At 44.4% G+C, this 16,816-nt stretch overlaps 1 protein-coding gene across 4 annotated transcripts in view; it reads right to left on the minus strand.

The window, feature by feature from the left end:
- nalcn (sodium leak channel, non-selective) overlaps window positions 1-16,816 on the minus strand; it is a 188,577-nt gene that overhangs the window by 71,623 nt on the left and 100,138 nt on the right. For all 4 annotated transcript variants that reach the window (XR_012096255.1, XR_012096254.1, XM_073028810.1 and 1 more), the window contains exons 23-26: window positions 16,751-16,807; window positions 14,884-15,004; window positions 2,739-2,870; window positions 348-515 (exon numbers count right to left, since the gene is read on the minus strand). Coding sequence is in view for 2 of the 4 variants with exons in the window: in XM_073028810.1 (XP_072884911.1) it covers window positions 348-515; window positions 2,739-2,870; window positions 14,884-15,004; window positions 16,751-16,807 (478 nt within the window). In the remaining 2 variants the exon portion in view is untranslated. The remainder of the gene's footprint in view (window positions 1-347; window positions 516-2,738; window positions 2,871-14,883; window positions 15,005-16,750; window positions 16,808-16,816) is intronic.

A 16,816-nucleotide genomic window follows, 5' to 3' on the forward strand; every position in this document is an offset into this window, starting at 1 on the left:
GAGAGACTTAGGCTGGGCAAACAGCAGTAATACAATCCCCTGTGCAGTAGCTCACTAACTTGGTGGCAGAGATTTTTTGATCAGCAGAGGGATCAGAGGGTGTTTGAGAAGATATTTCACTCAGTTCGCCCAAGCGGGAGAAGGTGGTGGCAGAAATTCTCTACCCAAATGAAAAACAGCAGAAGGGTCAGAATCTGCAAGAATATGGATGAATTGCTGGAAGTGGGGTTAAATGAAAGTTCATTCCCAGTACAGACTTGAGGGGTTGAATGGCAAGCCCCCACCCACCCCCTGTCCTTTACTGTTATTTCCAAGGTTTCAAAGCCTTCACATCTGTGGCTACTCACCAGAAATATTTCTTTGAAACCACTGAACAGCTCCCGCAAAACCTTCCTCATCTGAGGAACCAGCTTGAATATCCGCAGAGGTCGCAGGCATCTCAGCATCATCAGCAGCTGGGCTCCCGACTGGGCAGGGACAGTGTGCGGCATCCAGCACAGGAAGATCAGGCTTTGCTGACGGACAGAGCAGGAGAGGCAAGGTCAGCGGGATAGACCTCCAGCCAGATAGGACCCAAGCCCAGAGGCGCTGAGCACCAGTACTGGAGCTGGTTCTGTTCTGCAGTCAGTGTAGCACACTCCTTCTCAGAGTGAACCCCAATGAAATCCTCAATATCAACACAGACCACACCCTCCCTTATGAAGTGCACAGGAGCCAGCACGGCGGAAGAGGCCATTCAAGCCCAACTAGTCCATGTCAGCATTAATGCTTTACTGTCTGGCTCAAGATGGAGGAATTTCTTTAGCCAGAGAGTGGTGAATCTATGGAATTCACTCCCTCGTTCAGCTACGGTCACCAAGTCATTGGCTATATTTAAAGTGGACGTTGATAGGTTCTTGATTAGTAAAAGTGTCAAAGGTTACAGGGAGAAGGCAGAAGATTGGGGGTTGAGAGGGACAATAAATCAGCCGTGACGGTATGGCCAAATAGATTCAATGGGCCAAAATGGCCTATTTCTGCTCCAATGTCTTTAAAATTATGGTCCTCCATTCAAGCCTCCTCTTGTAATTCTTCATCTATCAGTGAGACCCTTGGTCCCCTTCTGCCTCCTGCATCTGCCTGGTTTCTCCATAAACCCATCCTTGTTGTTAAGCTGGAGGCAGAAGAGACTGCAGACTGAAGAATCTGCAGCAAAACACAAAGTGCTGGAAGAACCCAGTGGGTCAGGCAGCATCCGTGGAAGGAAATGAACAGTTGATGCTTCAGATCAATACCCTTCAAGGCAGAAGAGAAACAAAACACAGAACAGTACAGGTTATTCAGCCCATGATGTGTACTGACCTATTAACCTACAACAACCTAATGCCTCCCTCTCATATAGCCGTCCATTTTCTTTCATCACTGTGCCTACCCAAGAGTTTCTTACATGTATCTGACTCTACCATCACCTCTGGAACTGTGTTTCATGTATTTACTGCTTTGACACCCCTCTGTACATTCTTCCAAATGCTTTAAAATTATGCCCTCTTGTGCAAGCCATTTCTGCCCTGGGAAAAATATGCTGGCCTCCCACTCTACCTTATGCTTCTTTTCATCTTGTACACATCTATCAAGTCACCTCTCATCCTTCTTTGCTCCAAAGAGAAAAGCCCTTGTTCTCTCTACCTTTCCTATTAAGACATGATGTCTAATCCAGGCAGCATCCTGGTAAATCTCCTCTAAAACCTCTCTAAAACTTCCACATCCTTCCTATAATGGAAAGACGGAGTGAAGTCAAGATGGCACTAAACGGCAACTCCTTTGCTTGCATCTTCGGAATCAGCTGTATTTCCATCTTTAATATCTTTACTTTTCCCTTTCAGGGTTCTCTTGAAGACCCTGAGCTGGAGTTACACGCTGACCGGTTCTTTGCGGGAATGGGACCAGTTCTCGGGGTATCAGGACTGGCTGCTGTTCTGCACACCAAGGGTTTGGCCTGAAAGTCTGGCTTGGATTTGGAAGCCTAAGATCTCAGGGCTCTGGAGACGGGCGGATCGAGGGCCAGTGTCATGGTAGGAGACCTGTGTGTCGTCAGGGGAGTCAGAAAATCTTCTGCTGTGTGCCCAAAGACCTGGGATCGTTGGGAACAGAGCTTGGAAAAAATGACGTTACAGGCTTCTAATATCGTAAACCAGTGAGCTGTTTATGTCTCCTCGCTCGCTGGGGAAAAACCTGTAAACACCACCTCACTTTTGCACTACTTATTTATCTAATTTTTTTATTGTAACATGGTAATTTTTATATCTTGCACTGTACTGCTGCAACAAAAATGACAAATCACGACATACGTCAGCAATGATAAACCTGATTGTGACCCTGAAGATTCTCGTGAACTTCAAATCGGAATTATTAACCGGCTCTTTTATTGATGGCTCCAGGTTTGGGCTCTGCCATGTGAAAACCCCAAATGAATGGAGCTCTTTTGTAATCCTTCAGTAAGGTAATACCTCAGTTATTTCTCCGGGTAGCTATAACTTCTCAGTCCTTGTATCATCTTATGAACCCTTTGTTTCCCTTTTGCCAGCTGTTCCATATCCTTATACACCTACGAGAACTGTAGACAGCTCACTGACTCTGTATCCATATGAGATATATCATTCACTTCTGCCCAGTGTGATTGTGGGTTGATACTTTCCAGGATGATAACTGTGCTGGGAAGTCAATTTAAGATACAGTATATGTACAACCTGAGTTCTTACAAGGTAAATGAAGATATCCATCACTCCGCCAAAATCCCTGATGACAGCCGTAGGGGTGAAGAATAAACCATCAGCCAGGATTCTGAGGTTCAGCTCGATGCTCATGAATATCACAAACACGAACTCTGCAATCTAAAGACACAGATGTATCAGTGAATGGACTCATGGACCAAAGTGAACACAAATCAAACAACTTCCATCAGTAAACTAGAGGGTGTGGGTTTAAGAACGACACACAAAATGCTGGAGGAACTCAGTGGGTCAGGCAGCACCTGTGGAGGGAAATGGACAGACGATGTTTTCAATGAAAACCCTTCAACTGGAGAGCAGTGTATTGTGTGTTGCTGCAGAGTCCAGCACCTACAGTCCATTTTGTTTCAGGTTTATAAATGTCAGCTAAATATGCAGGAGCTGACTAGGCGAGGAGCTTTATGCAAGAAAATGCAACAATCTAGAACCTGTAACCTGAACGGGTGGTGGAAGCACATTCAATGGGAACTTCAGAATGGGAGCTTGGTAAATACTGCAAAGGAGAAGCTCACAGAAACATGTGGGGAGGGGGGAATGTAAGGGAACTAATAGGAAAGTTTTAAAAAGAATGCTATGGAGTCATGATCTGTGTGGGCATTTTTTGTTGAAACATTTTGCACTGTTTATTGTAACTCAGTAATTTTTGTGTCTTCCATATACTGCTGCCACTAAACAACAAATTTCATGACATAAGCACACACAAAAAGCTGGAGGAACTTAGCATCTATGGAGAATAAACAGCTGACATTTCGGGCTGTGACCCTTCATCAGGACATGTACAAGTAGTAATAAACCCGATTCTGTAAAGCCAGAGCAAATATGAAGATATGTAATGTGTTAATAGTATGTAATAGTTCTGAGGGAAATATGGAATGGTGTTTAAATGGTATTGCTATATTATTGTCATGTGTACTGATACATAGTGAAATGCCAACCAGAGAGATCATTCCATACTTAAGTACAAAGAGATAGTAAAAAGAAAACAGAAGGTAGAATATAGTGTAATATACACAAAATGTTGGAGGAACTCAGCAGGTCAGGCAGTGTTTATTGAAATTAATAAACAGTCAGAATTTCAGGCCAAGACTCTTTTTGGGACTGGAAAGGATGCCAGAATGAGGACACGGGAGGAGGGGTAGGTGGACAAGCTAGAAGGTAATAGGTGAAGTCAGGTAGGTGGGAGGGGGAATGAAGTAAGAAGCTGGGAGCTAATACGTGGAAAAGGCAAAGAAGAAGGAATCTGATAGGAGAGGAGAGTGGACAACGAGAGAAAGGGAAGGAGGAGGGGCTCGGGGAGGCGGTAGGCAGTTGAGAAGAGGGAAGGTACGAAGTGAGCCAGAGTGGGAATGGAAGATGAGGTAAGTGTTGGGGGGGGGGGGTTTCTTTAAGTGCAATCGTGAACAATAGCCAGATCAGAAATGCTGATCAAGTCAACTAGTTCTCAAAGAGAACTCTGATAGGCCAATCAGATGGAAAACACTTGAGCAGTACGGCGGAGGTTTGTGCTATGCATGCCCTGATCTGGAAGCATCATGTTGACTCATAGCAGATCGTATTCATGGTGGAACAGCTTAGTCAAGGATGCAGTGATCAGCACTGATGGACAAATTACACCTCCACTACCCCGAAATGACCAGAAATTGGAGAACTAGATATTCGTGTCATCAGGTTGGAGGCTACCTAGATGAAATATGAGGTGTCGCCCACCCATACTGATGAGAGTGGTTCCATCCACTAAAAGCAGAATTTCCTGGGGGCCAACCATTTTAACTCCTATCCCCCTTCCAGTTCTGACTCCTATCCCCCTTCCAGTTCTGACGTTGGTTTAAAGCTTCCTCTTCTGCCACAATGAGGCCACTCTCAGGTTGGAGGAACAACACTGCATATCCTGTCTAGGTGGCCTCCAACCTGATGGTATGAACTTGGAATTCCCTAACTTCCCATAATTATTCCACTCCCCCCTTCCCTGTTTATCAATTCCTTACTCTGGCCTCTTACCTCTTCTCCTCACCTGCCTATCACCTCCCCCGGTGCCCTTTCTCTCATGATCCACTGTTCTTTCTTAGCAGATTAATGTTTCTCCAGCCCTTTGCTTTTTCCACCTATCACCTCCAGCTTCTTATTTCAACCACCTTCCCCTGCTCACCTGGCTTCACCTATCATCTTCTAGCTTGTTCTTCCTTCCTTCCCTACCTTATATTCTGGTATCGTCTCCCTTCCTTTCCAGTCTTGATGAAGGGTCTTAGCCTGCAAGTTGAATGTTTATTCACTTCCACAGATGCTGCTGGACCTGCTGAGCTCCTCCAGCATTTTGTGTGTACTGCTCTGGATTTCCAGCATTTGCAGAATCTCTTATGTGTAGAAAATATTGTTACACTTAAGAGAGTGCAGTGCAGAGCTACAACAAGCTAGATTGGGGCATCAAGAATTCATCTTTGGTGTGCGAGAGATCCATTCAAGGGAATGCCAGTAGTGGAAAATAAACCAAAAACAGCAGAACCTACTATTTCATAGATTCATAGAGTACAGAAACAGGACCTTTGGCTCACTGGGTATATGCTGACCATCATGTACCCAGCTCTATCAATTCCATTACCAGCACATATGCCAGATACAAGATGATCACAGCTGTTGATTACAATAACCTGGTCCTGGTCCAGTTCCTGCTTGCAGAAAGAGAAGCAAAAGAGACAACTGCTCATCGCTGCGTTTGGGGTCACATAAAGCCAGATCAGGGACGGACAACAGATTTCTTTCATTACAGAGTAATCTGTAGTTCCATGGACATGGAACAGTACATCACAGGAACAGACCCTTCAGCCCACGGTACTGTGTCATACACAATGCCAATTGAACTAATCCCTCTGCCTGCACATGATCCATATCCCTCAATTCCCTGCATATTCACGTATCTGCCTAAAATACCACTATCATATCTGCTTCCACCACTACCACTGGCAGTGTATTCCAGGCACCAACCATTCTATGTAAAAAGAAACTTGGCCCACACAATTCTTTTAAACTTTCCCCCTCTCACTGTCCCTCAGTATTTGATATTCCTATCCATGGAAAAAAGATTTTAACTGTCAACCTTTTCCATACCTCTCATAATTTAATAAACTTCTATCAAGTACCCTCAGCTTCTGCCACTCCAGAGAAAACCCAAGTTTGTTCACACTCTCCTTATAGCTTATACCCTGTAATCCAAACAGTATCCTCAAAAATATCTTCTGCACCTTTCCAAACTCTTGCATCCTTTCTGTAGTCAATAGGGAATAAGAAGATGCTTAATTTTTAATCCCAAATTTATTCATCAAAAATTTAAAATTTCCATCTTCCCAATTTCGATGCTAAGGCCTACTCCGCTGCACCAGGGAGCAGATCTAAGGATTCAATAGGTCAATGGCAGATGCAATCTCAATGGCTCTTCACTCGGCTTTTGACCACCTGGACAACACAAACACCTATGTCAGGATGCTACTCACTGACTACAGCTCAGCATTTAATATCATCATCCCTACAACCCTGACTGAGAAGTTGCAGAACCTGGGCCTCCGTACCTTCCTCTGCAATTGGATCCTTGACTTCCTAACCAGAAGACCACAGTCTGTGCAGTTTGGTGATAACATATCCTCCTCACTGACGATCAACACTGATGCACCTCAGGGGTGAGTGCTTAGCCCACTGTCCTACTTTCTATGTACCCATGACTTTGTGGCTAGGCATAGCTCAAATACCATCTATAAATTTACTGATGATACAACCATTGTTGGTAGAATCTCAGATGGTGACGAGAGGGTGTACAGAGGGATATGCCAACTAGTGGAGTGCAGTCGCAGCAATAACCTGGCACTCAATGTCAGTAAGACGACAGAACTGATTGTGGACTTCAGGAAGGGTAAGATGAAGAAAGATCGGAAGTGGAGAGAGTGAGCAGTTTCAAGTTACTGGGTGTCAAGATCTCTGACTTTTGCATGATTTAAAATCTATTCAATATACCTATACTTTAATTGATATATTTATTTATTATTATTTTATTTTGTTTTTTCTTCTATATTATGTATTACATTGAACTGCTGCTGCTAAGTTAATAAATTTCACGACACATGCTGGTGATAATAAACCTGATTCTGATTCAATCTGGTTCAGAATGCTGTTGTTTGCTTCTCTTGTTTGCATTATTGTGTTTTTTCTTTCTCTTTCTCTGCGCAATGGTTTTAGTCCTTCGATTTTTAAAATGGGTTCATCAGGTTTCTTGCGGCTGCCTGTAAGCAAACAGATCTCAAGGTGTAAAACTTCTACATTCTTTGATTATAAATGTACTTTGAATCCTATGGCAGGATTTGAACTCATATCTCTAGACAATAGGTCCTATAACAGACTTGTACCTCAGCACTATACATGATCTCATCTGTAAGCGTGCAGGACATTGCCTGCATTACTGATGGATTTGGGGGATTGCATTTAGACATGAAGACTCACTGTTGTTGGGGTCTACAGCCAGGCTGGTACAGGTGATGGGCATCTGTAGGTTATACAGGGTTAAGACAGGAGGCAAGAATCCAAGAAAGCTCTATTCAATATCTTGTTATTAATTGGAAAATCATGAGCAGATCATTTGCAAGTTCAAACATGCCCTGTAGGCAAGAGCTGCATGCACTATGAACACCACGCTTGATGTAAAACAACTCTAAATACACAGTATGGAGAGGGAAAGACATGCAGTTTCATTACAGGTCTCAAGTGGTCACGGTTAAATTATTGGAAACTCTGCAACTGATTTGCATACAGTAGCCATTGCAGAGTGTGATAATGAGACAACAACATACAGCATAGAAACAGGCCCGTTGGCTCAACTCAGCCTACTAGGTTGCCCAGTGAGATAGTCCCATCTGCCACAGACCTCTAAACCAAGTAAAGATGAAAGATTCACTTTATTTGCCACACGTACATCAAAACATCGAAACGTACAGTGAAATGCATTGATTTTGCATCAAATCTAATCAGTGAGAGTTGTGCCAAGAGGCAGCCTGCAAGTGTCACCACACTTCCGGTGCCAATATAATATGCTCACAACTTACTAACCAGTTCTGGGGCACCTCAAGGCAACTCATGTAGCAGCAGAACTCTCATTAGATACGATTAAATATTCTCGTTTCAGCCTGATACAGCTAAAAAGCACAACGGCTTCCAAGGTTAGTACAGTCAACAAAGGATGTCTTGATGTGTTTAACTGAACTACTGCTGCTTAAAACTGACGGAAACAATGCTGATTGTGGATGGACCCCTCGCCAGTTTCCATGTAGGAAACATGGTTGCAGGTCAGGGAGACAAGTGTGTTTAAGGAAATGGGGTTTTAAACTCCCCATACTGACTACCTTACTGGCAAACGTGCAGTCTCTGGTGAATAAAATCAATGATCTCAGAGCTAGGGTGCTGAACCAAAGGGACATTAGGACTGCATGTGTCCTTTGTTTCACGGAATACTGGTTAACCCCTTCCGTACCAGATGCAGCGATTCAGATTGATGGGTTTACTATACACTGCCAGGATAGATCTATAGGGTCTCTTAAAAGCAGAGGTGGAGGAGTATGCCTCATGATCAACTCTTCTCGGTGCACAAATATATCAGTGCAGTCCCAATTCTGCTCACCAGACCTGGAATATCTAGCAGTTAAGTGCCGTCCTTTTAACCTACTGCAGGAGATTTCTGGGATCATTTTGGTAGCGGTATACATTCCACCTCAGGCCAATGTCAATGAGGCTTTAGATGATCTGAGCGATGGGATCAACGTGCATGAAACAGCGCACCCTAACCTTTCACCATTGTTCTGGGGGAGTTTAACCAGGCCAGTCTGAAAAAATCACTATGCAATTACCATCACAGATCACTTGCAATACCAGAGGAAACAACACACTGGACCATTGTTACACCACCATCAAGAATGTCTACCGTGCTATTTCACGTCCTCATTTCAGTAAGTCTGATCACCTGGCTGTACCTCTACTCCCCGAGTATAGGCATAGACTGAAGACTGTAGCATCAGTAGTGAGGACCAAGAAGGTATGGACAAGGGAAGCACAGGAGCGGTTACAGGATTGTCTGGTACATCATCTGCTAAAGGCTAGATCTGTGGCATTCAAGTCTGCTGACCCAGGTCTGTACCAGAAAACCAGGTCTGATTTGCGGAGGGCTATTTAAAGGGTAAAGAGACAATTTCAGAAGAGGTTGGAAGTGACATCGAATGTACGACAACTCTGGCAGGGTTTGCAAGACATAACTTCCTACAAAGGGAGACCCAATAGCATGAATAGCAGCGACACTTCACTACCAGATGAACTCAACGCCTTCTGTGTCCACTTTGAAAGGGAGAATATAACTATAGCTGTGAAGATCCCTGCTGCACCTGATGACCCTGTGATCTCTGTCTCAGAGGCTGATGTTAGACTGTCTTTAAAGAGAGTGAACCCTCGCAAGGTGGAAGGTCCCAATGGAGTACCTGGTAAGGCTCTGAAAACCTGTGCCAACCAACTAGCGGGAGTACAGTATTTAAGGACATTTTCAATCTCTCACTGCTACAGGCGAAAGTTCCCACTTGCTTCAAAAAGGCAACAATTATACCAGTGCCCAAGAAGAATAATGTGAGCTACCTTAATGACTATCGCCCAGTAGCACTCACACCTAGAGCAATAAAATGCTTTGAGAGGTTGGTCATGACTAGACTGAACTCCTGCCTCAGCAAGGACTTGGACCCATAGCAATTTGCCTATCATCACAATAGGTCAATGGCAGATGCAATCTCAATGGCTCTTCACACAGCCTCAGACCACCTGGACAACACAAACACCTACGTCAGGATACTGTTCAACGACTATAGCTCAGCATTTATTACCATTATTCACACAATTCTAATTGAGAAGTTACAGAACCTGTGTCTCTGTACCTCCCTCCACAATTGGTTCCTTGCCTTCCTAACCGGAAGACCACAATCTGTGGGGATTGGTGATAACATCTCCTCCTCGCTGACAATCAACACTGGTGCACCTCAGGGGTGTGTGCTTAGCCTACTACTCTACTCTCTCTATACCCATGCCTGTACGGCTAGGCGTAGCTCAAATACCATCTATAAATCTGCTGATGATACAACCATTGTTGGTAGAATCTCAGATGAAGACGAGAGGGCGTACAGGTGCAAAAAAGGCCAACTAGTGGAGTGGTGTCGCAGCAATAACCTTGCACTCCATGTCAGTAAGATGAAAAAGCTGATTGTGGACTTCAGGAAGGGTAAGACGAAGGAACACATGCCAATCCTCACAGAGTGATCAGAAGTGGAGAGAGTGAGCAGGTTCAAGATTTCTGAGGACCTAACCTGGTCCCAGCATACCGATGCAGTTATAAAAAAGGCAAGACAGTGATTATACTTCATTAGGAGTTTGAAGAGATTTGGTATGTCAACAAATACACTCAAAAACTTCCATAGATGTACCAGGGAGAGCATTCAGACAGGGTGCATCACTGTCTGGTAAGTGGGGGGGGGGGGGTAGCTACTGCACAGAACCAAAAGAAGCTACAGAGGGTGGTAAATTTAGTTGGCTCCATCTTGGGTACTAGCCTACAAAGTACCCAAGATGTCTTCAAGGAGTGGTGTCTCAGAAAGGCAGCGTTCATTATTAAGGACCCCCCGCACCCAGGGCATGCCCTTTTCTCACTGTTACCATCAAGCAGGAGGTACAGATGCCTGTTGGCACACACTCAGTGATTCAGGAACAGCTTCTTCCCCTCTGCCATCCGATTCCTAAATGGACATTGAACCCGTGAACACTGCCTCACTTTTTTGCACGATTTTTAATCTACTCAGTATACATATACTGTAATTGATTTACTTAGTTCAACTCAAGTTAAGTCGCTTTTTAATGTCATTTCGACCATAAACTGCTGGTACAATACACAGTAAAAACTAAACAACATTCCTCCAGGACCATGGTGCTACATGAAACAACACAAAACTACACTAGACTATGTGAGACAACTCAAGGCTACACTAGACTACGTAAAAACAACACAAAATCTACACTAGACTACAGACCTACACAGGACTACATAAAGTGCACAGAGCAGTGCAGGGCAGTACAATAATTAATTAATAATTAATAAACAAGACAATAGGCTCTGTAGAGGGCAAATTTCTATATAATAATAAATGATGTAGATGTCAGTCTAGACTCTGGGTATTGAGGAGTCTGATGGCTTGGGGGAAGTGTTACGCCTGTGCCCCGACTCTGAGGGGCCGAAGGGTACAAAGTAGCCCCCTCGTTTTTGAGAATCGCAAGATCGCTATTAATTCAGGTCAGGAGACCCAGGAAATGAGAGAAAGACACGCAGAATCCACAAAGGGGTTTGGAATGTCCTGGCCCCTCAGCGACACAAAGCCACGGGAAACAGCCATTGTCTCTTGGAGACAGAATTGTGTATTGAGTACTGTACTTCATGGAAGCCCTCAGGGAATGACCAGAGTGGGCTGGTTGAGGGATTGCATCATCCCACCCCGATTGACATCTGGGACCCCGTGAGTAAGGATAAAAGAGGATCTGGGGAACAACCCCTTTAGACGCACCAGGAGAAACGCTAGAAATCCCGTGACAGTGTTTTATAGCGACAGCCGGTGGGGGGCTCGCATGCGTCCTTTTCCTTGGCCTAGGAATTGGCGGGCTTCCACGGAATGGCTTAGCTAAAAGGACCGACTACAAAAAATGGAACTCTCGAAGGATCGACATCATAAAAAGGAATAGCTGGCAAGTTTAAAACATCTGTCTCTCTTGAATCCAACCAAAGGCTGCAGCCTGAATGAACTAAAGTGACTTTTATATTTCCATCGGACAATACATTATCCCCTAGACAACGATAGAGCTATTTCTTCTTATTATTATACCTGCGCTTTTAGATTTAGTATTGATGACGTATATTATCTGTATGTTTGCATTGATATTATTTTTGTGTATTTTTACCAATAAATACTGTTAAAAATAGTACCATCAGACTTCAACAGACCTCTCTATCTTTGCTGGTAAGTGACCCAGTTACGGGGTACGTAACAGAAGAAACTGTTACACAGTCTGGTCGTGAGAGCTTGAATGCTTCAGTACCTTTTGCCAGATGGCAGGAGGGAGAAGAGTTTGTATGAGGGGTGCATGGGGTCCTTTACAATACTGTCAGCTTTGTGGGTGCAGCGTGTGGTGTTAATGTCTGTAATGACGGGAAGAGAGACCCCGATGATCTTCTCAGCTGACCTCACTAACCGCTGCAGAGTCTTGCGATCCGAGACGGTGCAATTCCCGAACCAGGCAATGATGCAGCTGCTCAGGATGCTCTTGATACATCCTCTGAAGAACGTGGTGAGGATGGGGGGGGGGGGGGATGTGGGAGACGGACTTTTCTCAGCCTTTGCAGAAAGTAGAGACACTGCTGGGCTTTCTTGGCTATGGAGCTGGTGTTGAGGGACCAGGTGAGATTCTCCGCCAGGTGAACACCAAGAAATTTGGTGCTCTTAACGGTCTCAATGGAGGAGCCATCAATGTTCAGTGGAGAGCGGTCATTCTGTGTTCTCCTGAAGTCAACAACCATCTCTTTTGTTTTGTTGACATTAAGAGACAGGTTGTTGGCTCTGCACCAGTCCGTTAGCCGCTGCACCTCCTCTCTGTATGCTGACTCATCGTTCTTGCTGATGAGACCCACCGCGGACGTGTCATCGGAAAACTTGATGATATGATTCAAGCTGTGTGTTGCAGCACGGTTGTGGGTCAGCAGAGTGAACAGCAGTGGCCTGAGCACACAGCCCTGGGGAGCCCCTGTGCTCAGTGTGATGGTGTTGGAGATGCTGCTCCCGATCCGGACCAACTGAGGTCTCCCAGTCAGGAAGTCTAGGATCCAGTTGCAGAGGGAGGTGTTCAGGCCCAGTAGGCTCTGCTTTCCAATCAGTTTCTGAGGGATGATTGTGTTGAATGCTGAACTGAAGTCTATGAACAGCATTCGAACGTACGTGTCTTTTTTGTCCAGGTGGAGGGTGGTGGCAATGGCGTCGTCTGTTGAGCAGTTGGGTCGATACGCGAACTGCAGGGGGTCTAGTGAGGTGGGTAGCAGGGTCTTGATGTGCCTCATGATGAACCTCTCGAAACACTTCATGAGGATGGATGTGAGTGCAACGGGACGGTAGTCATTGAGGCAGGACACTGAAGACTTCTTTGACACGGGGACGATGGTGGCAGCCTTGAAGCACGTTAGAACGATGGCGCTGCTCAGGGAGATGTTGAAGATGTCAGTGAGAACATCTGCCAGTTGGTCTGCACACCCTCTGAGCACTCTACCAGGAATGTTGTCTGGTCCAGCAGCTTTTTGTGGGTTGACCCTACTTAGAGTTTTCCACACATCGGCTACGGTAAGACACAGCACCTGGTCATTTGAGGGAGGATGGATTTCCTCGCCACCACGTCATTTTCCGCCTTGAAGCGAGCGTAGAAGTTGTTCAACGCATCTGGGAGGGAGCCATCACCAGCACAGACAGGTGATGTTGTCCTGTAGTTGGTGATGTCCTGAATGGCCTTCCACATGTGCCACGTGTTTCCACTGTCCAGGAAATGGCTGTGGATTTGCTGTGAATTTATTATTATTTTTTCTTCTTCTTCTATATTGAACTGCTGCTGCTGCTGTTAAGAAAATTCACGACACATGCCAGTGATCATAAACCTGATTCTGATTCTGAACCCTAACGCGAACAAGAACTGTACATCTTTGAAATGTGGAAAGAAACTGGACCACCCAGAGGAAACACAAGCAGTCATGGGGAGGATGTACAAAGTAGGAATGTAAACAGTAGGAATCGACCCCCGATCGATGATTGCTGGTGCCGTACAGTGATTGTGCTAACTGCTACACCACTGGGCCACCTATCCTATCTAGACTGCTTTTATGTGCTCGATTCAATTCAATACTTCTGGCAGCTCGTCCCAAACATGCCCCACCCATTACATGAAGAAGCCGTCCCTGACATCCTTTATAAATCTCGTGTCTCTGACCTTCAGCCTATGATCTCTTGTTTTCAGCACACCCTCCTTCAGTACCCTGACTGTGCCATGACTAAACAATATGATTCAAAGTTGAGTGAAAGATGAATATTGGCCAGAAATGAGGAATATTGGCTCGTTATTCTTTCCAATTGCTTCTTTATTTATTCAGCTGCTGGCCCGTCCCTAATTGCCCAGAATTGAGGCAGCAGTAAACAGAAAAGAACATTAATGAATGTGGGTCAAGCATAGGCTAAGTAAAAACAGCTGATTTTGATTCCTGGTTGATATTAGCAAACTAGGTGGGCTTTTATAACAGTCTTGTAGTTTTAAGATCAGAGTTTTTGAGTTTTGGGTAGTTTTAATCTCAGCTATGGTACTAAGATTCAAACTTATGCCATTCAATCAATGGTTCCAGACTGTGGCTACCAGCCCAGTAACTTGGACACTACACTACCCTTTCCTCATATTGCAGGATTTATTGTATCCACTTGGCAGCACCAATGGGGCTTGGCTTTAAAGTCACGTCTGAAAGGTTGCATTGCTGACAAGGTAGTACTCCCTCAGTAACGCACTGGAATGTCAACCCAGACTCTTTGCCTTATTTCAGAAAAAGACTGCGGATGCTGGAAATTAGAAAATGTTAGCAGGTCCGGCGGCACCTGCTGGAAAGCGAAACAGAGTCAACATTTCGGCTTGGAGACCTTGTGACCGGGCTGCGAAGTGAGACTGAGCCAAGTCCTGAAGCAGAGTTTAAACTCAAAATGTCAGCTATTCCTTTCCTCCCACAGAAGCTGCTCAACCTGCTGAGTTTCTCCAATTGTCTGTTGCTCCAGATGCCAGCATCTGCTGTGTCTCTTGAGCCAAAGCCGATGATATAAAATTTGAAAATGACAATGCAACAGATTTAACCACTGCTATAATGAATAGCCACTTCATCTTTGCAGAATTACTTTCTTAATATAATTTGATGCTTTCATTACATATTGCACCATATGCTAATAAAAAGGGTAAGAGAAGAATATTAACACAAATAGCATTACTGGTATGACTTTACCTGTAAGGTTGGTGTGTGCATGACTGTTGTAAATGGTGTTTCAAACATCATAGAAATGCACGAGCAGATAGTCACTGCAATCATTACCCAGTCCAAGTAGGTGACTAGTCCAAGCAGATCACTAGCAGAGAGCACAAAGAGAACAGTTACGCTGTCGAGAGGTGCACATCAGCTTGTCAGACAGTACTCAATGTGGGTATATACAAATAATGGGCCAGAAGGAGAACTTCATTTACAGCTTGATCACAAGACAGGAACAGAATTAGACCAATCAGCCCATTGAGTCTACTCCACCATTTCATCATGACTGATCCATTTTCCTCTCAGTCCCATTCTCCTGTCTTCCCTCCATAACCTATCATGCCCTGACTAGTCAAGAACCTATCAACCACCATCTTAAATACTCTCAATGACCTGGCTTTCACAGCTGCCTGTGGCAATGAATTCCACATATTCACCATCCTCTGGTGAAAGAAATTTCTCCTCGTCTCCATTCTAAATGGATGTCCTTCTATTCTAAGGCTGTGCCCTCTGGTCAAGATTCCTCCACCATAGGAAAATGATTTTGGGAATGTAAGGCTTATTGCATGAAGAGCGATTGATGGGTCTGGACCTGTACTCACTGGAATTTAGAAGAATGAGTGGGGGTATCTCATTAAAACCTATCGAGTGCTGAAAGGCCTAGAGTGGACCTGGTCCTGAGAGGATTCCTACTCTGGGTGCTGTCTGAAAGGGCTGTGGGAGCAGATTCAGTATGAAGTTTCCAAAGGGAATTGGAGAGATAAAAAGTCAGAAACAATTTTTATTGTCATACACAAGTACATGTATGTACAGTTGCAATGAAAACTTAACAGCAGCATCACAGGCACATCACATTGGAGACACAAACAACATTTACACAAAAAATCATGACCGTAGATTATACAAAATCATACAAGAAAAAGCACAATTAAAAAAAGTCCATTTCGTGGTCTTAGTGTTGCTGTACTGAGGTGGTAATGAGGGTTGTATGGTTCAAGAACAGAGTGGATGAAAAGAAGTAGCTTTCCCTGAACCTGGTGTGGGGTGGGAAAAGGAGACGTTTGTAGGCATTGGACTAACTTGGAAGTATTTTCAAAGAAAACAATAGAGCTGTGAGATTCAGTGAATACAGACACTTCTTCAAACACAGGTTAGGAACAAAAGCTTTAACTATTTATGATGACCCAATTTACTGATAATACACAATAGACAAGTTAGGGAACCTAATAAATGCAGAATTGCAGCATGTACGTAAATGACTGGTACAGAGAATTGTTAAAGATCGAGCACAGTCACAATGAGCTGAATGGTCACAATCAGAGCTGGTCGACATTAAGGATTTGAGGAGCCCAGTGTAGTAGTCAGGATACAAATACACACATTGGGGGTGGGGCTGGGAGGGCAGAGTGGGGATGAGAGAGAGAGAGAGAGAGACAAACACACAGACATACACACACATGAAGACACATGCACATACACAGAGATGCACAGACATTCACAGTTCAGACACAGACACACACACACACACACACACACACACACACACACACACACACACACACACACACACACACACACACACACACACACACACACACACACACACACACACACACACACACACACACACACACACACACACACACACACACACACACGTATTTAAATGCAAACAAATTACTGGGAGAATTCCACCTGTAAGAAATGCAAATGTTGCTTCAGATCCGAGATCAGAGCCGTTACTACAGCTAACATGGTCATGTGATCTAAAGGTCACACTTACTCAAAGATGTAATTAAAATGGAACAACACACAGAATAATGGATGCAGAGCAAGCTGCACTTACTACAGTTGATGATACTTGGTGTTCTTAACTGCTCCTGTAATTGGATCCGTCTTTGATCTGAAAGAC

This window comes from Hemitrygon akajei, chromosome 2 (genome assembly GCF_048418815.1).
Source record: "Hemitrygon akajei chromosome 2, sHemAka1.3, whole genome shotgun sequence".
NCBI lineage: Eukaryota > Metazoa > Chordata > Chondrichthyes > Myliobatiformes > Dasyatidae > Hemitrygon > Hemitrygon akajei.